Below are 24,278 nucleotides of genomic sequence, written 5' to 3' on the forward strand. Positions count from 1 at the left end.
CGCTAAGAAAGGATTTTGATTAATTCTACCCCCAAGGGGATAAAATAGGGTATGAAAGTTTATATGAAACTTCGTCAATATTAAACCGATCAGGCTGAGACTTTGCATGCATAATACTATGACGTAGTACCATGTCAGGTCGACCTCCACGCGGTTCCCCCTGATAACCATCGTGATAAAGTCCCGGTGAATTTGTCACGTTGGGCTAACTGATCTGACTTCATGTTCATACTATCATCCTCCACTGGTGCCCCGCCAGCGTATACCGTTAGCGCAGGCGAGTGCAACATTCCATTATCATTTAGAAAAAAAAAATACTATGACGTAGTCATCCCCTAAGAAAGGATTTTGATAAATTCCACCACTAAAGGGAAAAAATTAACGCGAGCGAAGCCGCGAGCATAAGCTAGTTATACATATAAACCTTCATCTTGAATCACCCTACTTATTGCTCAAAGCTACATTAAAATGCGTTGTGTAATTTAAAAGATATAAGCAAATATACAGCGGAGATGACTTTGTTCCATACAACGATTTTTACGTCTCACTTGTAAAATAAGAAAATAAGATGCCCATTTGCGGCTGTTTACTATTATCACAGCTATCTAAATAAAAGAAAAACACTGAATGATGTAATATAGTTTCTGTAACACTCAATAACAAACTGATTTTACCTAAATGTCGTTTGGCTAAAGTTAGTAATTCGTTTTATGGCAATTGCGTAAGGTTTTACAATAAAATACCAGAGTCTGTTATAAATCTGCCAGAAAAAAGATTAAATGTCAAATAAAACAGTTCCTTTGCAAAAAAGCTTACTATAAAATTGAAGAATTCGTTAACGATAATAATGTTTTTATAGAAAAACTTTAAATCTATAGCACTGACAATATTATTTGATTACATTAATAATGAGTGCGTAGCGACTTCTATGTTGATTATCGCATGCCTCTTACTTGTTATACTGTAATTATTTATATAAAAAAAAACATCTATTAAAAAGAGCAACACACAAGTTTCTTGCTCATTCTTCTTGTGATGAATCTGCATTCCGAATGAGTGGTAGAATCAAAAAAAATATTTTGTTCGTCATAAATCTATTATTATCTTATTGCTTATTCTTCTTGTGATGAGACAGCTTTCGGAATAAGCGGTAGATTTAAAATAAATGTTGATTATTCAAAAGTGCTTAAATTAAGTTTATTTGAATAAATGATTTTCTATTCTATTCTATTCTATTATATTCTATTTAAGCGGACGTCTTCGTCATAGTACCTCCAATCTTTAATTTTAGTTCAATCCTTGTTTAAAAACCCTTTCTTAGGGGATGCCTACGTCATAGTAGCTTTATGCATGCAAAAACTCAGCCCGATCGGTTTAAAATTGGCAAAGTTTCATACAAAGGGTCATCCCCTATTTTATCCCCTTGGGGGTAGAATTAATCAAAATCCTTTCTTAGCGAATGCCTACGTCATAACATCTACCTGCATGCCAAATTTCAGCCCAATCCGTCCAGTAGTTTGGGCTGTGCGTTGATAGATCACTATGTCAGTCACCTTTGAGTTATATATATTTAGATTATATAAAATTTTCGTGTCACTTTATTTGACTGCGATAGAATCCTAAACTACTAGGCCTGAATCTATTTTAATGAAATTTTGCACACTGTATGCAGTTTGATATACTTTGAGAGACAAAATAGTTCAGATTATCAGGCAATATTTATTACTAGAATTAGAGATTCCTAATAAAATTAAATTGTTAACATCTTATTGCTTACATCATTACATAGTATAAAACAAAGTCGGCGCTGTCTGTCCGACCCTATGTATGCTTAAATCTTTAAAACTACGTAACGGATTTTGAAGCGGTTTTTTTAATAGATAGAGTGATGAGTGATTCTAGAGGAAGGTTTATATGTATAATACATGTACACCCGGGCGAAGCAAATAAAATATTTTTTTTATGTTTCTTTTCTATTCTCTTCTTTTATCTAGTTTAAAGGAAGGTAAGGCCCGTGTGAGTGAGTATTACCTTCATAGAGGTTGCGCTATGTGAAGATTTTATTATTATGGATGTCAGAAATTGTCTTGTAATGTGAGGTATTCTGTATTGTAGCTTTTTGTAATATATTTTATTATTATTATTATTGTTCTCTCATTTTCACAAATTTCGCTGCTTTTATATTATTTTTATTATTATTATTATGCTTCATTTTAACAGCGTTTGCTATTTTTTTTACGATTATTATCATTATTAAGAAAATCTTCACCCGCGCAAAGTTGAGACGTGCCGGTAATTTCATTACATTGCATATATGCATAATATTTTTTTTTTATTTCATTAACCAAGATGTTTTACAAAATTTTTTACATATCCTTCCTTCATAATTTAAGAGCTACGCTCTTGTCGGTGGAGCTCTTGCCACTTTCCGCGATTTACATATCAACAATCACATATTCTTATTTATATATTTCCTTAAGCCGGGGCCGGGGCTCTCCTTGTAAGCATAATTAAATACTTGTGACAGGAGATAATAAAATATATAAGTAATATATATATATATATATATATATATATATATATATATATAAACACCTCTTTGGGCACTTTGTTGATCACGCCACAACCTAAACACTTGCCGATTCCACCTTTTGCACTGAATAACTTGACTCCTATCGCGTATATCTCAGGCGGTATGGCAACGTCGCATTCTATTTTGCGATGCGGCCATATATATTCGTCGATAGAACGATATACTCGACACTTTTTTTACTAATAATTCGTGACTGAATGGCTCCGAACGGCTAAATTTTTGGTATACACAAAGACTTTTTGGCTCTGAATATATTCCAAAAATCAATTAATTATGTTGATCACTTTATATACTCGTCCTTACTGCGATACTTACTTTCATCCGAATATATATAGATACCGTAACGGTCTATCAATTATGAATTTATTAATTTACTAATGTAGATATTTTATATTCGCAATGCTCCATACATGCAAGCTCCAGCAACGGTGGAGGCAGGGTCCCCCCTGCACCGTACACCGCACCCCGCGCACACAAACAAATTAGATATTTTTTGAATACACAAAGACTTTTTGGCTCTGTATATATATTTCAAAAATCAGTTAATTGTGTTGATCACTTTATATACTGGTCCTTACTGCGATACTTATTTTAATCCGAATATATATAGATACCGTAACGGTCTATCAATTATGAATTTACTAATCTAGATATTTTATATTCGCAATGCTCCATACATGCAAGCTCCAGCAACGGTGGAGGCAGGGGGGAGCACCGTACACCGCACCCCGCGCACATAAACAAATTAGAATAAATTAAATTCATAAGATTATTTATATATTTCGACTGCCTCGGTGGTCACACCGCTTTACATCCGATGGCCGCGGGTTCGATTTCTCGCACGATGCAAACATTTGTACTCATCGGTCATCGATTGTTTTCATCGGTCTGGGTGTTTTATATGTATATTATATATGTATTTACAAAATAAAAATATCTATTTATATCAGTTCAGTATCAGTCTGTGTTAATTGTCCAGGGTTATTTATTATATTTTTATAAACGGTTATCTTTTTCCATCGCACCGCTCGCTATCGACAGTGAATTCATAGAAATGTCACTCTAAAAACAAAAATAGTTTTGTGTTTTGTATTTCAAATACTAAATGCAAAATAGGTATTTTCAAAATACTTTTTAAAAATTAAGTACCTTTTGAATTTTTGTCCAAACCTCAGATATTTTATTTATTTTAGGTATATCAATCATTACATAGTAATATAAAAACAAAGTCGCTGTCGCATCTAACAGTACATAAACGGCCTATGAATTATGAATTTATTATACCTAATCTAGATATTTTATATTCGCAATGCTACGTACATTGTAATATCCGCCTCCATTCATTGTAACGGTGGAGGGACTAAATAGTTGAATAAAACTGAATAAGCAGTTGCTCCACTCTATAGGTACTGCGTCGTCGTCGTATGCTGTTCATTTTTTCACTCGTTTTGGCGCCAAGAGAGGGTCACATAGTCGTGGTCAAGTTAAGAACTTATAATTTAATTTTGATAACAATAGATACAAGTAAAAAGTAGGCATTATATTAATGTACGTAAGTACTGTACTTAAAAATATTTATTCTTTACTGTATGTACATTTGAAAAACTTAACACTTAAGGACTTGTACATATACACGTACATACTGCCATTTTCTCTTAAAGACATCCAGAGAAGCACTATTTATCAAATACGCGGGGTGCACCGACCTTTGACCTTATAACACCTGATTCGCGCGTAACGAATTACATTGCTACTTTTTGGTATTTTATAGTGGATATGTCACTATAAAATATTATTATTTCTTTAGATTATGACATAATAACATAGTTTACATGATTTTAAGGGAAACATACGATAAAAAAATCCCGTAAAATGTAAAAGATAAAAAATGGTTATTGTTGGTTATCCTTAAGAGATAGACATATACCATCACGGACTTTTTTGTTGACCTTATTTTGATACATCTCAAAGCACTAGACAACACGCATTTTCATTAAACAGTATTGTATTTTTTTATTTCTTTAACTTTAATGCACAAAAAAATTTGTACATGTGGCGGACTTAATATTTTGCCGCGTTATTTACCAGGCAACCATGAGTGGTGCAGCGAAAGATTATTGGCGGTGCACTAATATAAATAAGAAATGTCAAAAAAAGATTTATAAAGATAATAAAGATAAGCAAAATATACATTTCTATAAAAAAATAACAATATACATACATAAATATATATCTAAATATAACCCATAAATGTATAAATATTATATATAAGTAAATACATAATGATCCGATAATCAAATTATAAGTACAGTCTCAAATTGAAAGTAAGAAAATCAGAAAATATAGAGAGAACTATATGGATATAACAGAAAGATGTGAAAAAGGAGAAGGACAGTAAAAAAGTTACAAATTTAAATAATGTTCCCGCAATTTCTGTTTAAATGAATTTATTACATTATTATATATATTAGGCATACGACTAGCCTTATGACTGTTACTTTTTTTTAATCTATACATCTATACATGTAAATAAAATTGGAGTGTCTGTTTGTAATATTGAAATAACCGTTTTTTACTACTTGCATATGAATATAAATACGGTACATACACCAAAATAACATATTTTACAAGTTTTGTCTGTCTGTCTGTCTGTTTGTTCCGGCTAATCTCTGAAATAGCTGGACCGATTTTGACGGGACTTTTTTTGGCAAGTAGCTGATGTAATAAGGAGTAACTTACGCTACTGTTATTTTAGAAAAATAAAATAAAATTTCACGCGGACGAAGTCGCTGGGGCCAGCTAGTCTATAGATATACCGAGATTTAATGTTTAAGTTGCTATTATGTTGTTGACAAAATTTTACTGTAATGTTACTATTACGTTATCCTACACAATTTGTATTATTTTGGATGAATAAATAAATAAATAAATAATAATCTATACATCTATACATTTAATAAAAATTGGAGTGTCTGTTTGTAATATAGAAAAAACCGTTTTTTACTACATGCATATGAATATAAATACGGTACATACACCAAAATAAAATATTTTACAATTTTTGTCTGTCTGTCTGTTTGTTCCGGCTAATCTCTGAAATGGCTGGACCGATTTTGACGGGACTTTTTTTGGCAGGTAGCTGATGTAATAAGGAGTAACTTAGGCTACTTTTATTTTAGAAAAATAAAGTTAAAAACCACGTGGACGAAGTCGCGGGAACAGCTAGTGTATAATATATTAGAGATACCTACGTGTTTTTTTATTGATGACTAGCTGTACACGGGATTTCGTCCGTGTTGAATTTAACTTTAGTTTTCTAAAATATAAGAAGTTAAATTCCACGCGGACGAAGTCGGGTGTACAGCTAGTTGTCGGTAGTCTAGCGATTTAGCTAGCACACTGCTTTGATTCCTGCTTGGTGGTCGAGGGTTCGATTCCTCGCACGCTGCAAACATTTGTATTCATGAGTATGATTGTTTGTAACGGTCTGGGTGTTTTCTATGTATAGATAATATATATGTATTTACGAAAAAAAATCTTTGTATTTATATCAGTACCTATAACATAATCTTCAGCTAGCTTAACTTGGGTCTAGATGAAGCTGTGTGAATTGTCCTGAGATTACTATTATTACTATAATAAATCTTTTCAAATCAGCCGATGTTTATTTTTGCCATAATACGTGCTGTTACCATGTGATAATATTACGTACGTACTTATTAAACTATTAACTTATTATTAAATTGTTTGTAACGGTCTGGGTGTTTTCTATGTATAGATAATATGTATGTATTTACGAAAAAATCTTTGTATTTATATCAGTACCCATAACATAATCTTCAGCTAGCTTAACTTGGGTCTAGATGAAGCTGTATGAATTGTCCTGAGATTACTATTATTATTAATTGGTACACAGGTAAACTACTAACTAGGCCATATTGGTGTTGTTTGTTATGGTGAAAAAACTAGTAGGTATATATATAAGTTACACGTACAATTTCAAAGACTTATTTCTTGAAAACTACTGGCTATTCTGAAATAAAACTTTAGTGTTTGTATATGTAATGTTTGCATATAAAATATGATTAAAGGTTACCAGTGTATTTACACTTTTACTGAACAAACAGAGTTGTTTAATACTGAAAATATTGTGTGGAAGGCATCAATTACTTTCAGTGCATGTATAGCTTTTCTCTTTTCCTAATTATTATTATTATTAAGTTTAAAGTGGTTGAATTTTACGTAAGGGGTTTTTATACATTATTTCTAATGTACCATTTATTTTAAGTGTTTTAAACTCTATTCATCGAGACCTATCTAATGAGTCCAAACACGATATTTCTGCTGTAAGTTTTCGAAGAGTATGTTCATCATCTGATAATACTGGTGCCAGCATGAAGTCAAGGTTAACAGATAACTAATTACTTTTATTTCGTCAAAATCTTTAGATTACGTATAATAAATTCATAATATCGCTACCTATTCAAATCAAAACAAGTATTAGGTACTTCATGTACTAGTATATAAATTCATCAACACACAAGTAAATGATTTTTAAATATATTCAGAGCCAAAAAATCTTTGTGCATTTAAAAAAAATGCCGATAAGGATTCACTATTGCAGGAAATTGTTGAAAAAATATATATCGAGTATAAGTATCTACTACTATCGACGAATACATTTGGCAACAACGCATGGTCTCGGTCGGAACGGCAACATCGCATATTAGAATACAAAGATAGTGGTAGAACGCGGAACGGCAACATGTTGCCGTTCCGCCACGCTACCGTTATAGTGGTAGAAAGAGAGAGACAGTGGAATCAGCAATATCTACGGATCGTGGCTGGATCAACTAAGTGTGCAAATGTAAGTATATATATATATATACTTACATTTGTCTTTAATTCAAAGGAAATATAAATAATGAACGCATCACATTTAAAACAGTAATAAGTACGTACGTAATATTATCACATGGTAACAGCACGTATTATGGCAAAAATAAACATCGGCTGATTTGAAAAGATTTATTATAGTAATAATAGTAATCTCAGGACAATTCACACAGCTTCATCTAGACCCAAGTTAAGCTAGCTGAAGATTATGTTATGGGTACTAGACAACTGATATAAATACAAAGTTTTTTTTCGTAAATACATATATATTATCTATACATAGAAAACACCCAGACCGTTACAAACAATCATACTCATGAATACAAATGTTTGCAGCGTCCGAGGAATCGAACCCTCGACCACCAAGCAGGAATCAAAGCGGTGTGCTAGATAAATCGCTAGACTACCGACAACTAGCTGTACACGCGACTTCGTCCGCGTGGAATTTAACTTCTTATATTTTAGAAAAATAAAGTTAAATTCAACACGAACGAAATCCCGTGTACAGCTAGTCATCAATAAAAAAACACGTAGGTATCTCTAATATATTATACACTAGCTGTTCCCGCGACTTCGTCCACGTGGTTTTTAACTTTATTTTTCTAAAATAAAAGTAGCCTAAGTTACTCCTTATTACATCAGCTACCTGCCAAAAAAAGTCCCGTCAAAATCGGTCCAGCCATTTCAGAGATTAGCCGGAACAAACAGACAGACAGACAAAAATTGTAAAATATTTTATTTTGGTGTATGTACCGTATTTATATTCATATGCAAGTAGTAAAAAACGGTTATTTCAATATTACAAACAACAGGCTTCAACATTCTCAAGTACCACAAAAAAGATGTTTTTATTAAAAACAAGGTGTTCCCGCGACTTCGTCCGCGTGGAATTTAACTTTATTTTTCTAAAATAAAAGTAACCTAAGTTACTCCTTATAAATCAGCTACCTGCCAAAAAAAAGTACCGTCAAAATCGGTCCAGCCATTTCAGAGATTAGCCGGAACAAACAGACAGACAGACAGACAGACTAAAATTATAAAAATAGTTATTTTGGTATATGTACCTTATATATATTCATATGCAAGTAGTAAAAAACGGTTTTTTTAATATTACAAACAGACACTCCAATTTTTATTAAATGTATAGATGTATAGATTATTATTTATTTATTTATTTATTTATTCATCCAAAATAATACAAATTGTGTAGGATAACGTAATAGTAACATTACAGTAAAATTTTGTCAATAACATAATAGCAACTTAAACATTAAATCTCGGTATATCTATAGACTAGCTGGCCCCAGCGACTTCGTCCGCGTGAAATTTTATTTTATTTTTCTAAAATAACAGTAGCGTAAGTTACTCCTTATTACATCAGCTACTTGCCAAAAAAAGTCCGTCAAAATCGGTCCAGCTATTTCAGAGATTAGCCGGAACAAACAGACAGACAGACAGACTGTACTATGCTATACTATCTATTGATTGATATACCTAAAATAAATATAATATCTGAGGTTTGAACAAAAACTCAAAGGGTAATTTATTTTGAAAAAGTATTTTGAAAATACCTATTTTGCTTTTAGTGTTATAGTACTTTAACTGTTATGTTTTAAGTAACAATGTTTAATTATAATTAATACTACTGCACCAACACTCCGATCGTGCAAAAAAATTTGCTGTTTCATTATTTTTAGTTCAATTAGTGGTCTACCTAAGTCCTGGGGTAAGGGGGGGGGGGAGAGTCATGACGCCCCCATGACTCCCATGACCTCCATGACGCTACCCCCTGGATCCGCCGTTGCGTCTTCTCTTTATTCGCTCAGTAACGTTGTTACAAAAGAAAAGATTTCCATCCAAAAAATAACAAGTATTGAGGTTTGATCTGGAGTCACGTTACTCCAGACTGATTTCTATAAATATTTAGATTAGGTAGACTATTATTTTTGAAATACTAGCTAGACATTATTAAGTTACTGTAGCCATAATGTAGTAGCCCAAACGTGCCAATGAGGAAGCCCTTGGCAAATGCTGCACCCTGATTGGCCCGTTTGAATTGGATCAAGAAGTGGTCGTATGCCAAAAAGGTGGATTTGTATAAAATCGTGTATAAATCGCTTAATTATTATTATTACTCGTCGTGACAGTTGTGGCTCAAAACGGAGCAACATTTACATATGGTCATCTGGCATTAGATCAACAAAAGGCCTCCGGATCAACAAGTGAAAAAGGATCAACAAAAAACTACCTATACGGCACGTCTGAGCCACAAAGTGCCCAAGGGGATATTTATATATATATATATATATATATATATATATATATATATAAATAAAACTATAATAAACAGTATTACAAACTATTAATTGTCTTTCCGCTATATCAAATCCAAAGCAATACAACCGGTCCGTATTTATAATTCCTTCAGCTTCACAGCCTCCCGTCCACAAACAACAAAACTTATTCGTCTCCCTTTTAATAATATCTCATTACTTTCGAATACTTTCGCGGATTGTTTTCATCTTTTGTTCTTTACAACTTGTTTTTGCAGCCCGCAAACAATTTCAAGTAATTTTTCGCAACGGAAATTGTAATTATAATAATTTATTGAATGTCTTTGATTGCGGACGCTATAATGGCTTCAGGCGTTTAATGCCGTTGTTTACATTATCGAGATGCTACAGTTATAACAGCTTCATTATTTATTCTATTCAATTCAAAATATCTTTATTAATGTTGGTATATTAAAGATTCTTATGATATATTAAACCTACCGTCAGTTTCGTATTTATTATTTGACTAATTAATGCTAGTTAATTGACTATTAATGTAGTATTAGTATGGACTTAAAAATGTAAAGTAATAACTAAGTTATTTAAAAGAGCAACACGCAAGTTTCTTGTCCGATTTCTTGTTATGAGTTTTAGAAATGAGCGGTATATAAAAAAATTTGTATGACCTTTAAAAACTGCTTTGATTAAAGAATTTTCGGGATTATAATCGTGACAGTACATGCTTATAAATCAAAAGTATCATTATAAGTAAAATATAATTTACTTTCTTCAATTCCCCTGCCATTTCAGGTGTTTGTGGGCGGTGCTCACTTATCGTCAAGTATGCCATAGGCTCTTTGACCCTATGCTGTAATCTCATTTTAAATATATATTTTAAGTATAGAAGCCAACAGAATATCAACGTTGCAGATAATACCTTTATACTTAGTTGATTGCCTCTTCACCTTTGCGATCCATAAAGCTCCATTCCTTTTATTTGTACTGATTTTTCGGCCTCAAATATCCTACGCCACTACATACACATCCTATCTGGTTAAATTCCACTCATGCGTAAACGAAATATCTCTTTTGAAAAGTATACACTCTTTCCTGAGGAGATAAAAACCATCGCTCCTAAGAATATCCTTCAATTCTTGTCCCTCACGGGTCTAGGTAACGAACTTTGAAAAAGGCGAGTAGAATAGATCTATGTAGGTCACAGTGCTATACGTCCAAGCCCAAACCTCCCAATAAAAAAAACAATGTATAATAGTGAAAAAATATGTTTGTTTATTTATACTTCATTTGTTGATTCTTTTGCACACAAAATTGTATACATCGTACGTAATGCCTGATGGTATTGTCTACCCATTAACCGTCTATCTATGTTATCTTACAAGTACATTAAATTACATAGTAAACTCGGAAATTCAGTAATCCATTGCGTACGTCGTGTAAATCCGCTAAATGCCAGAAAAGGCCTGAGACGGACCAACCTTTCAATTAATTTATTTGCAATTTATATAGGTATGCTTAGATGTATGATGTTACTGATGTGTTCATATGAAGCCTACTCTGTAAAATATTAAGATAGCTACTTATTTAAAAAGGTTTCCAAGAACTTACATATATACGGTACATGTAATATTGTATTACAAAAAGATATTTCTTTTTATAATACATTTTATATGAGCATATTATACCTTCAAAACATTGTCTATTGGTAATATAAGCTGTTGTTTTGAAATTTGAATATATAATTTTTGTAATTTAAAATATCTAGAAATCATTATATCCATCATATTAAACATATTAAAGCAGTGAAATTCGAGTATTACAAAAACATTTTGTTTAAACCGCATAATATTTGATGTAACTATAGAAATAATAATTATATTATATGTATATCGTAATTAAATCCTATTCATATAACACATATATATATACTAGCTGTGCCGGTAAACGTTGTTTTGCCTTAAAATAAAAAATAATAATTTAGGGGTGGACTACCCCTAACATTTAGGGGGATGAAAAATAGATGTTGGACGATTCTCAGACCTACTCAATACGCTCACAAAATTTCATGAGAATCGGTCAAGCAGTTTCGGAGGAGTATGGGAACGAAAACTGTGACACGAGAATTTTATATATAAGATATATATATATATATATATATGTACACATATCCTCGAAGTCAATCTAATTTAATTAATATTAGGACTATTTCAGTTATTTAAGCTGCATGCACGATTAAACTTTTTATCACTATCCCTACCTTTTATTTGTAAATATATTAAATTACAGCCGTCTCTATTAGCATATAGGTGTTGTTCTATACATATTTTGTATGTATATAGGTAAAAAATATATTTAAGTACTAGCTAACCCGCGTAACTCTGTCTGCATCACACTTACTTGACATTTATTATTATAATTCACCAATTTAGATATTAAATTGTAGTCTATGTGTTATTCTGATGTATAAACTATGTTATTGTAAAGTTTCATCAAAATCCGTTCAGTAGTTTTTCCGTGAACGAGTAACAAACATCAACATGGATTTATAATATTAGTAAAGCTTTTTTATTTGTTTTGTTCGCAGATCGCGTGGAAGTATACAAATGCGTGGCTGGTTGGTAATTCCCTCTGCAAATTGCTGTTAGTGTTAAGGGCGTTTGGCCTTTATTTATCTTCCAATGTGCTCGTTTGTATATCTGTTGATAGGTAAGTCCTTAATTCTTACTATTTATACATATAATCTTCTATAATATAAAGAGGAATCGTGTTGGTAGGCGCAAATCTCGAGAACTACTGAACCGATTTGACTAATTAATTTTTAAGAATATTCCTTGAATTACAACGATGGTTTTACAAAGAGATTTTTTTTAATTGCCTAAAACAGTCTCTAGATATCAGTTTTCTGTAATCCCATACAAACAATTCGTGATGATACTTAAAAGTAAATTTGTTAAACACTAAAACATTAAAGAATCGACTTGAACAGGACTCCTTGCATTCGGGCCGCTGGCTGGCACGACATTTCTTATTTTAAAATATTTATATTTTTAAAGATTTAAGCATACATAGGGACAGACAGCGACAGCGACTTTGTTTTATACTATGTAGTTATGGTATTTCGCAGGTTCTTCGCGGTGCTGTATCCCCTGAGGCTGCCGGTGGCCAGGCGACGCAGTAAACAGATGCTGTACTGCGCATGGGCAGTTGCGTTGGCATGTAGTTTACCACAGGTAAAACAATAGCATATTTTTTTTACGTAACTGAATTATATTGGAATGTAGCTGATTGTGTTTTGTGTGATTTGTGGCACACCTGATGGGAAGTAATCACCGACAATCGAAGACAGATAAAAAAAATAGGTCAGAAATGAAAAAAAATTAGGACAGCTCCACGAACGCGTCGTCATGTAAGAAGTGTGAATAACTTATGTGCGTACATCATGTGGGGTACACTATATAAGTTTTTTTTTATAATAATAGTAATAATAATAATCTCAGGACAAGTCACATAGCGCCATCTAGTCCCAAGTTAACTAAAGCTTGTGTTATGGGTACTAGATAACTGATAAATACATATTTTTTGTAAATACATACATATTATATATAGAAAACACTCAGAATATAAACAATCATACTCCTGAATACAAATTCGTGCGTTTGTGCAGTACGAGGAATCGAACCAGCGACCATCGGAAGTAAAGCGATGTGTTAAACCACTAAACCACCGAGGCCGTCGAATAATCGTAATAATACTTCAATTGACATTGAAAAAAAAAACTACAACTCTCAAATAGTTCAAATAAAAACTCAGTACTTATCGATTTTCATTTGTAACAATTGAGAATTTTTACAGCTGTCAACCCTGAGATTTTAATAATGTGTAGTGTTGCGCGGGAAAATACTAAATGCAATAGTTTATTTTTTAAATTCACTGTCCTTTGTTCCACAAAGGTTTTGTTTTATTCTCTTTTGTATCTTTACATAGTCTATACATATAAATAAAATTGGAGTATCTGTGTGTAATATTGAAATAACCGTTTTTTACTACATGCATATGAATATAAATACGGTACCAAAATAACATTTTTTACAATTTTTGTCTGTCTGTTTGTTCCGGCTAATCTCTGAAATGGCTGGACCGATTTTGACGGGACTTTTATTGGCAGGTAGCTGATGTGATACAGAGTAACTTAGGCTACTTTTATTTTAGTAATATTCTTTTATTTTAGAAAAATAAAGTTAAATTCCACGCGGACGAAGTCGCGGGAACAGCTAGTACAAATAAACTCGCCGTCACTGTCTGTTCGCTTATAAATATCTTTTAAATTACGCAACTGATTTTAATGCAGTTTTCTGCAATAGATAGAGTGATTCTAGAGGAAGGTTTATATGTACAATACATTTGAAGGTTTACTTAATAATATATTTGACGTCTTCGGTGGTCTGGCGGTTTAGCACACTGCTTTACTTCTGATGGTAGTGGGTTCGATTCCTCGCTCGGTGCAAACATTTGTATTCATGAGTATGATTGTTTGTATCAGTGTATGTGTTTTGCTATGTATATTATGTATGTATTTACAAAAAAAAAATATCTAACTATTTATATCAGTTGTCTAGTGGGTACTAATTAATACAAGCTCTACTTACCGTGGGACTAGATGGCTTTGTGTTAATTGTCAAGGTTATTTATTTATTAATACATGCGTGTTATTGAATATAATAAGCCGAGAATTTAAAAAAATTATAATACACCCGCGCGACCCGGGGCGGGTCGCTAGTCTTTATATATAAAAATTACGTGTCCCGTTGTTTGTCCGCAATGGACTCCTAAACTACTAAACCGATTGCAAATTTATTTGCATTTTGTGTGCAATTTGATCCAACTTGAAAGATAGGATAGCTTACATCTCAATTTATAGTCGCGATATTATTTTATTCAAGAACCTTATGTTAAGGTCTGCTGTTTGTAATATAAAAGGGTATTCAACAACTCAATGCTAAATATATTAAAATACATAAAATCACACAAAAACCGTGTTTCTATTTTTATAAATGGATGATAATGGAATGGTGCACCCATCTATGCTAACAGCTAATTTATCACGACTCCGCGACGGTTTCCAGTGAAAACTGATTCCAGGGGAAACTTCGTGAAGGTCAACCTGTCATGGTACATTGCTAGTAATGGGGTCATTTCTCCACATTACTAACAATTCCCTTCACGCTAGTTTATCCATTATCTATACATCTATATATATATATATATATATATATATAAATATAATATAATAATAATATATAATATAATATAATATAAATAAAATTGGAGTGTCTGTTTGTAATATTGAAATAACCGTTTTTTACTACCTGCATATGAATATAAATACTAATTTAACACCAAGTACATAGCGACGTTTCTAGCCCAAATTTGTATCTCAGATACTGGTGTCCTCCTAAACACAAAATGTATCTTAAAAGTCATGCAAGTACCATACAATTTCTTTTAAATATTGAATGAAAAAACAAAACTAAAGTTGATTATTAAATATACATTTAAATTTATTCATAACTCATAATTGCAAGCGGCCAAAATGAAAGACGGCGGTAAAAATAAGTAGGAAACAGGACAGTGTGACAGACAGGTCTTTATTGTGTGTTAGGAGACAATTGAAATAAAAAAAACCAATCAACAATTCAATCACAGTCTATTGAAGCATTTGGATTAAAGGAAGTTGTGATTGAACGGGACAGAAATAAATAAGAGTAGGTAAGAATTTAGATATTTTTACAAGATATCAAATTATATAAGCGTATATTTCTATTTTAAACATTATTCAATCGTATTGTTCTATTATTTATGTTCTAACTAGCTACTGTGTACATGTATTATATATATAAACCTACCTCTTGTATCACTATATACTAAAAAAACCACTTCAAAATTTTAAAGATTTAATTTAGTATATACTTACCATTACATAGTATAAAACAAAGTTTTAAAGATTTAAGCATACATAGGGACGGACAGACAGCGACAGCGACTTTGTTTTATACTATGTAATGGTAAGTATATACTAAGTAATTTAAAAAAATCACTGATACTACTTATCTATATTTTATTATTCTGTTTTTAAATAAATAACACTTTTGTTGTCAAGTCTATAAACATAGTACTATTGTAAACATATACAACCATATTTTAGCTTACTATAAAATTGACGAATTCGTTAACGATAATAATGTTTTTATTGAAAAACTTTAAATCCATAGCACTGACAATATTATCTAATTACACTAATAATGAGTGCGTAGCGATTTGTATGTTGATTATCGCATGCCTCTTACTTGTTATACTGTAATTATTTATATAAAAAAACATCTATTAAAAAGAGCAACACACAAGTTTCTTGCTCATTCTTCTTGTGATGAATCTGCAGTCCGAATGAGTGGTAGAATCAAAACATGACTATTCAAAAGTGCTTGTAATGAGTTTATTTAAATAAAGATTATTTCTATTTCTATTTAAAAAGAATACGAACTGAGTTTTTTGTCAGTTCTTCTCACCTTGAAAGCATTCCGAAGTAACGATATATTTGACATATCATAAGAATCTGTAATAAAATGATAAAGATATGAATAAAGATATTTTGATTTTGATTGGTTTATTTGACTTGTGAATAAAAAAATATTTATTCTTTTTTCAATATTACCACACAGACAAGCAAAGGTTTCTAGACTACACAGCCGTTATAAAAATAAGTTGATAAAAAATCACAGTTTATGAATAGCAATAGAGAGCAGTCCCACAATCTCTCAGAATAAATCATATTCTTTTTATGAAACCATTAATTACAAATAATAAAACGATAAAAAGATGTACTAAAAATATTTCTCAGAAATCATGGAACCTATTGTATCTACCATTCTTTACTTTCTAGTATTTTGTGTTTTATGAAAACAAACAAAAAAAAATAACGAACAAATGGTTTTGATCCAACAAAACAATCTCGTTTAACATTGTTTTTATAATGAGAACGATTTCGCCTCCATTGCAAATCATAAATTCTTCGTACAAGTTATTTTCAGTTCTACAGACTGCACGCGAATAATTTTAGTTTTTTGTATTCCATTTTCATATAATTAAATAACATCGCTAAATTTAAAACTGTTTAACCATTCGTATTTCTGCAGACAATGTAAAAACAAAAACATATTTGTATATTCTTTATTGAACTTAAATACATTATTTCGGTATATTCATTAGAAATAATGTTAACAAAGGAGGACTTATCTCTAAAGGTGATCTCTTCTAGTCAACCCAATACTGCGTGGCATAGGAAGTGTTGAGTAGATTAAAATGTGCAAATACCAATTTAGAAGAAAGAAAGAAGAAGAAAAATATATTATTAAAATATCATAAATAATTAAGACTAAACATACAAAATATATTGTCCAAAATACAATTCAAAAATAATTTATTCATGTAGGACATTTAGCCGCTAATGAACGTATTTTTTTTCCTTACCGTCCAGTTCAGTATTTGTGTTGAGAAGAATTGGCAAGAAACTCAGTTGAGTTTTTTTTTAATCCAGTTTATTTACAATGTATATTTATATTGATGTCTATGTCTAACATTAAATGAAAATCCGATATATAAAAGATATATAGATATATTTATTATTATATTTAAGCACCAATGTATTTCAAACTTTTTAAAACGTTTGTATATTACTGTTTAAAATTTAACAACGGATAAGTTAGTTTAGGCATTAACTGGCGCTGTTAGATAGGTTTATCATGATTATTATATACTACAGACCACTAGATAGACCAACAAACTTCTAATTATGTACAATATATTTTAATACAGCTTTTGATGAGCTATTATTGATCCTAGAAAACCTTCACTGACTGAAAATCTAAAACAACAACCAAAAACGCTGTTTATTAACATAGATATAATAAAAAGGAACGAACCATTGGTTATCGGGCGGTGTAACTGATATAAATATATTTTTTATACTTAAACATAATATACGTAGAAAATACCCAGTCCGATACGATGACTTATGAATACAATTGTTTGCAACGTACGAGGAATCGAACCCGCAAACATCGGTAGTAAAACATTAAAGCTAAACCGCTAATCTACCGAGGTAAAGTAACAATGATGTTATCTCCTCCAACAGAGCATAGTATTCAGAGTGAAGAGGCATCCAAGAGTGGCGGGGTTTGAGCAGTGCGTGTCGTTTGATGCGTTCAGCAGCTACCATCAGGAGGTGGCTTACAACGTGTTCTGCATCTGCGCGATGTACTTCGTGCCTCTCGTGGTCATCACAGTCTGTTACGTCTGCATATTCTGCGAGATACACCGCAGCAGTAAAGAACTTGATGGTGAGTTAATCAAATTAAAATATCTTTATTCATGTAGGTCTATTACAAACTCTTCATAGTCATCATCAGCCCACTGCAGTCCACTGCTGGACATAGGCCTCTCCTAAGGCGTGCCACTGGGCACGATCTTCAGCCATTCTCTTCCAGTTACTACCTGCAACCCTCAATGTCGTCGCCCCACCCATCTGCGGGGTGTCCTACACTATGTTTGCCAATTCGCGATCTCCACTCATATAGACTCTTATGGTACGTGAAATCTACACTGTAACAATGTCACGATTTGGAGTACTCAAAGCAGGATTTTTCCTGGTACCACCTTCTTGCATCACGTGTTGGGTGGTCTGACCCGATCGCCGTTGACGTAACAACTACATGAATATGTAGTTGTTACATGAATATGTAGTTGTTACGTTTACCGTCGACGATGAACTAGTTTAAAAAACTAGTATAAAAAACGACATATTTCTTCTCAAAGCCTCATGGTACAGGCATTTTTAATTTAGAGGTTCCACTACTTAATATATGTCTAGGATGACATCTGGAGCTTGTCTAAATATATATAACTCAAAAGTGACTGACGTAGTGATCTATCAATGCACAGCCCAAACCACTGGACGGATCGGGCTGAAATTTGGCATGCAGGTAGATGTTATGACGTAGGCATCCGCTAAGAAAGCATTTTGATTAATTCTACCCCCAAAGGGATAAAATAGGGGATGAAAGTTTATATGAAACTTTGTCAATTTTAAACCGATCGGGTTGAGACTTTGCATGCATAAAGCTACTATGACGTAGGCATCCCCTAAGAAAGGATTTTGATAAATTCCACTCCTAAGGGTATAAATTAACACTAGCGAAGCCGAGTTATATAGATAAACTATTTTGTTGAATACAAGATTCATTGCTTCGTCTATAATTTGGTTAACTTATAGAATGTATGCAAATGCGTATAACTGTATGGATGGATACGAATGTAATGGCTGTCTAGTAGAAAGTATTTGAATGACATTGCTTATGAATTATTATTTTTTAATTTGATATCAGAATTCTAGTACCCGTAACAAAAGCTCTACTTAGCTCGGGAATAGAAGTCCTGACATATTATTATTCATGCTAAACCCGAAAGGTTAAAAAGTAATAATATGATTAAGATATTTTTTTCAGAAAAATGCGTTCATCGGAACGGCATAAGTCACGTGCGCCTGCGCCGTTCAGGGCGGAGAGTGTTGGAGCGCGCCCGGCGGCGGACGCTGCGTATGACGGTCACCATTGTTGCTGTTTTCGCTCTCTGCTTGCTACCATACTCCACTATGGCCATGTGGTAAGAATATTATTAAATATTACTGTTATTTTATTTATTTATTTATTGAAATTTTATACTATAGTCGGGCTTAATGCTAATAGCATTCTCTACCTGCCAAACTTAAAGAGTGCAAAGATACTCGAAGGCGATATTATTGTGCCTACGCTTGTAATATTTCTATCAACACTTGAGACCCTTCCATTAGTACCTCTCCACATGACATAGATTTAAGTTCAGTGTAAAGTCAGTCTACGACCCTACTCCGCGTCGAATGTACGTATTACAAATATGCAATGTAGCACACTACCAAATAAACTTACTAATGTACAATAAATAGTACAATTATTTCACTTGTATACTCACTACCTAGATACTACAATATACAAATATATTATATAGCGACACCTCATTTTATCATACATATATAACGCTACAGTGGTGAGGAGATAACCACTGCGTTACTATATTAATATCTTTGTATATATCGCCACTTTACTAGCGATGGTAGCGGGTTTGATTCTTCGCACGGTACAAACATTTGTATTCATGAGTATGATTGTTGGTATTTATCTGAGTATATTTTACGTATAATATGTATGTATTTATAAAAATGCGCATAAATATATGTATTTCTATCAGTTGTCTAGTACTCATAACACAAACTCTAGCTAGCCTAATGGCCCGCCAACTACCAACTCTGTCAGAGCGTCCTGACATAGGTGGTAGTTGGCTGTTGACTGGAAGAGATCTCTTTCAGAGTTAAACCCATCCTTGCGCACATTTTTGTTGAATAATCGTAATTATTTTGTGTTACAAGTGCAATAAGTATAGCTTCTTCATGTTTACTTTTGAGTTTATGATTTAAAATAATTCATTCTGATCATCTGGATGAATGGCGGTCTTCCACAGTACGGTTTTCTAGAAACTTTTTGCCTCGCACAACCACATTGTGGAATCACCTTCCAGCAATGGTATTTCCGAACCGATACGATATTGTAACCTTCAAGAAAAGAGCTTATTCCTTTTTAAAAGGCCGACAACGTACTTGCAATTCACCTGGTGTTGCTCATGGGCGGCGGTAATCACTTACCATCAGGTGAGCCGCATGCTCGTCTGTCCCCTGTGCTATAAAAAAAAATCTATTGATGAATAGCATAATTTATTTATCATCTTCAACAGGTATATGATAGACCGTGAGTCAGCAAGCCGCGTATCACCACGTGTTCAAGATTTATTGTTCGCGATGGCAGTTTCTAACTCATGCATGAACCCGTTAGTCTATGGATCTTACACGCTGGACCTTCGCGGTGCTTTCAGGAGGCTACTGAAGAATACTTGCTGCAGGTCGACTGCTGCGTCGGATACCATTGGTTAGTTCATATACAGCAATAATTGTTTCTATTTTATTGCATGTTAGACTCTATTTTTCGCATTTAACTTCTCAGTATCTACCTCTACATGGACTCTCTTTCACGCGCGAATAGGCTTCACTTTTTTTTTAGGATTACTATAATGCTGTCCGCCGTAGCTGGCCTTTACAGCTTCACCGGACGATAGGGGGCGGGTGCAGATGGCACTCCAAACCCGCGGAAGGACTTATGGAGCGGCTGAAGGCCAACGCCTACGAAGCCTGTTGCGAGTGAATGATACATTTATTTATTTATTTATTCATCCAAAACAATACAAATTGTGTAGGATAACATAATTGCAACATTACAGTAAATTTTGGTCAACAACATAACAGCAACTTAATTATTAAATCTAGGTATGTCAGCTAGCATAGTGCAGTAGGTCCTCATAAGTCTATGTCCATCATTATAATAGTCATCTACGGAATAGTAACATTATTCAATAAATATGACCTCAATCTGGACTTAAACAATGTGAAACTATATACAGTTTTTAGATGTATTGGTAAATTATTAAACAATTTTACAGATTGACATTTACATATGAGATACAATGTTGTTGGTTAAGACGATGTATATTAAAGATTGAAAAGAATGTCAGTATGTACATAAGAATATTGATCTTATATACTAAATGACAATAGGAAAATGTAAGGTGGGGTGACACAGTTTAGACACGGCAGTGCTTGGTACACAATATTGGATTTGTCTTACTAGTCCTTATTAAATGCAATTATTATTAATAGTTAATTGTGTCCTATAGCATATTCGGTACTTACAACAAAATTTGATTAATTTTTGACTGTCTTTTTGTTCTTGCTCATCTTTGAAACGGCTGGACGGATTTTGATGGGAGTTTCACTCGTAGATAGCTAATGTTATAATGAATAATTTAGAGTTACTTACTTTCAATAAAAAAATGTATTAAGTCGGTATCATATGTAATAATATTTTTATATCTATTTTAATTATTATACTTCAAGTTGTATAACACTGTATTATTACATATTATTTATATATATATACATTTGAACGTAATTCGTATAACCTAAACGTAATTCAAATATTACCTAAATAATATTCGTTATTTTAGACACAGTAGTGCTTAGAAAACAATATTGGATTTGTCTTACTAGCTATTATTATTTCTAGGTAACTGTGTCTGTGTGTGAAGTGCGAACTTTAGGTGCCTCCCAAGTACTCCCAATTTATTCATACTGAAATATTTATTAGTAATATATACGACTTACTTCTACCAATTTAATGTAATCCTGTATAAATAGCTAATTACACTGAATATAATTAGGTTATATACTCTCTTCACAGGCCATCTTTAATATAAATCTCTTGATTTTGTGCCTAAAAAGCTTTTTCGTGTACTACAATTATTATGATGTATTTATGTTATGAATATGTTGTATTATATGAATAGAATGTAGGGGGAATTTTTATTGGAGGTTAGGGCCATAATCAGACCTGTAGTACTGCGACCTGCATAGATCTATTGTGCTCGTCCTTTATCAGAGTTCGCTACCCAGACTCGTTAGGGACAAGAATTGAGTGATATTTTTAGGATCGATAGTTTTTATTTGCTCAGGATATCTACTTTCCAAAGGAGATATTTCGTTCATGCGTAAGTGGGTCACATAGGATGTGTAGTGGCCCCTCTCTCTCTCTCTTTCTCTCTTCTCTGCCTAGTCTGTTCTTAGACATTCTTCGCTGGGCACATCTGGGTCGTCGAGTCGTATACTTTGGTTTGTGGGACTGGATACTGGAGCCACTATTACCAGCAATGTACTGTGTATAAATTGTATTATGGATTGAATCCGCGACTCTAATCAAGTCTTTCTTAAAAAATGATGATGTTTTCAGGTAACTCTGGATCAAGTTCGACAAAGAAGAATGCCAATTTAGAGACACCGCTAGTGAAGCCATCGAAGGTATTTATCTCAATAACATACATTATCTTATTTGTTTGCACATTTTTGTGAGATGAGGATCTTGGTTGTGTAATTAAAATCAGAAATTCTTGGCTAGTTTTTTATTAATGTATTTTTTTTCCATGTTTTCTGCACTTCTGCGTAAGCGACTATTGGCGTTCTAATCTTAAGTGTTTAACGGTTGTTTTGTCTCTGGCCCGCTGAAATCCCGACGTCGCTGTAATGCAGTTTCAAAAATATATTTTAAAACATATATTAATACAACCGGGCCTGGATATACTAATACAATAAATCTGAAAGTTTGTGAGTATGGATGGATAGATAGAGATGGAACTCTTTCACGCAAAAACTGCTTAATGGATTTTGATAAAACTTTATAGTAATATAGAGTATACTTCAGAAAAGAATATAGGCTATTGTTTTCTTGCAAATTACCATCATGATGGTTTCCAGGGGAACCTCGTGATATCTGACATGGTACATTGCTAGAATTGAGTTTAACAATCCCTTCCATTTCAGAATGGTAGAGTCCGGACAAGACTGGGCGTCCGGTTCGCAGAGACATCACTAACCGCAGTCCCGGACCGGCCCGAGCCACGTCCACGAGCGCCGGCCTGACGGCCGCCACCGCGGCTGGTGTGCGCGCGCCACGAGCGATGCCGCGTGCTGCACGAGTATTACCGCGACAGGACCTCGTCCGCGCCCACCCTTATGTAGTGTAGTGTGGAGTGGCCGCACACGCGCCGGTCGACCGCCGGGGACCGGACCGGCGCCGGGACCATGCTGCCGAGCGCTGCCCGGATTGTGATATGACTTAGTGATGTGTTGTGAATTAAGCGCTATCCACACTTATCCGTGCGGACACGTTGGAATCCGTGCGATACCCATTTTAGAATATAAATACTATGTATAACCTCTCATTTGCGGAGCAGCCAATTATTGGACTTTCTTTCAACTGTTAGCTGTCGAAACGTTAGCTTTTTACTTAGCCTGTGAATTTACTTAAAAAAGTTTGTGTAAACCGCACAAAAAGTGGTCAGACGTTAATAAAATTATATATAAACTGTATAAGATCGCGATATTTCGGAAATTATAATTATTAAATTCAATGCTGCAAGCGTTGCCTTTGGGCCGAGTACGATTGGATACCATTCTAATTGCTCATTGTCATGTCAGTTATTTTTTTGTTGTGTAATTTAATTAATTTTGTATTGTGTTTAATTTAATTCAAAACAATAAAACTAAACTTTTCCAAATCTAAAAATTTTAACTTTCTCGACATGTACGTATTTTAAATTTATGTAGTCTGACAATAAATAGATAGCATGTTACAGTGCTTTATTAATATTCACGTTTAGACACTGACAAGTGTGGATGGCCCTTTATTGTCTGATAGATTAAATCGAATTTTAAATTTACGATACATATATTATTATGAAGAATGGAAACCTTC

The 24,278-nt window shown here is 33.1% G+C and overlaps 1 protein-coding gene across 1 annotated transcript in view; it reads left to right on the forward strand.

Moving 5' to 3' along the window:
- Positions 1 to 23,780, forward strand: part of LOC131854908 (adipokinetic hormone/corazonin-related peptide receptor variant I-like) — a 51,256-nt gene extending 27,476 nt beyond the window's left edge. Inside the window, exons 2-8 of the mRNA XM_059206092.1 lie at positions 12,365 to 12,486; positions 12,905 to 13,010; positions 17,969 to 18,173; positions 19,338 to 19,494; positions 20,656 to 20,846; positions 22,758 to 22,825; positions 23,345 to 23,780. Coding sequence (XP_059062075.1) covers positions 12,365 to 12,486; positions 12,905 to 13,010; positions 17,969 to 18,173; positions 19,338 to 19,494; positions 20,656 to 20,846; positions 22,758 to 22,825; positions 23,345 to 23,443 — 948 coding nt within the window. The 3' untranslated portion in view covers positions 23,444 to 23,780. The remainder of the gene's footprint in view (positions 1 to 12,364; positions 12,487 to 12,904; positions 13,011 to 17,968; positions 18,174 to 19,337; positions 19,495 to 20,655; positions 20,847 to 22,757; positions 22,826 to 23,344) is intronic.
- Positions 23,781 to 24,278: the final 498 nt, after the last annotated feature.

Source organism: Achroia grisella, unplaced genomic scaffold, assembly GCF_030625045.1.
Source record: "Achroia grisella isolate CSIRO2021 unplaced genomic scaffold, CSIRO_AGI_Agris_v1 utg1248, whole genome shotgun sequence".
Classification (NCBI taxonomy): domain Eukaryota; kingdom Metazoa; phylum Arthropoda; class Insecta; order Lepidoptera; family Pyralidae; genus Achroia; species Achroia grisella.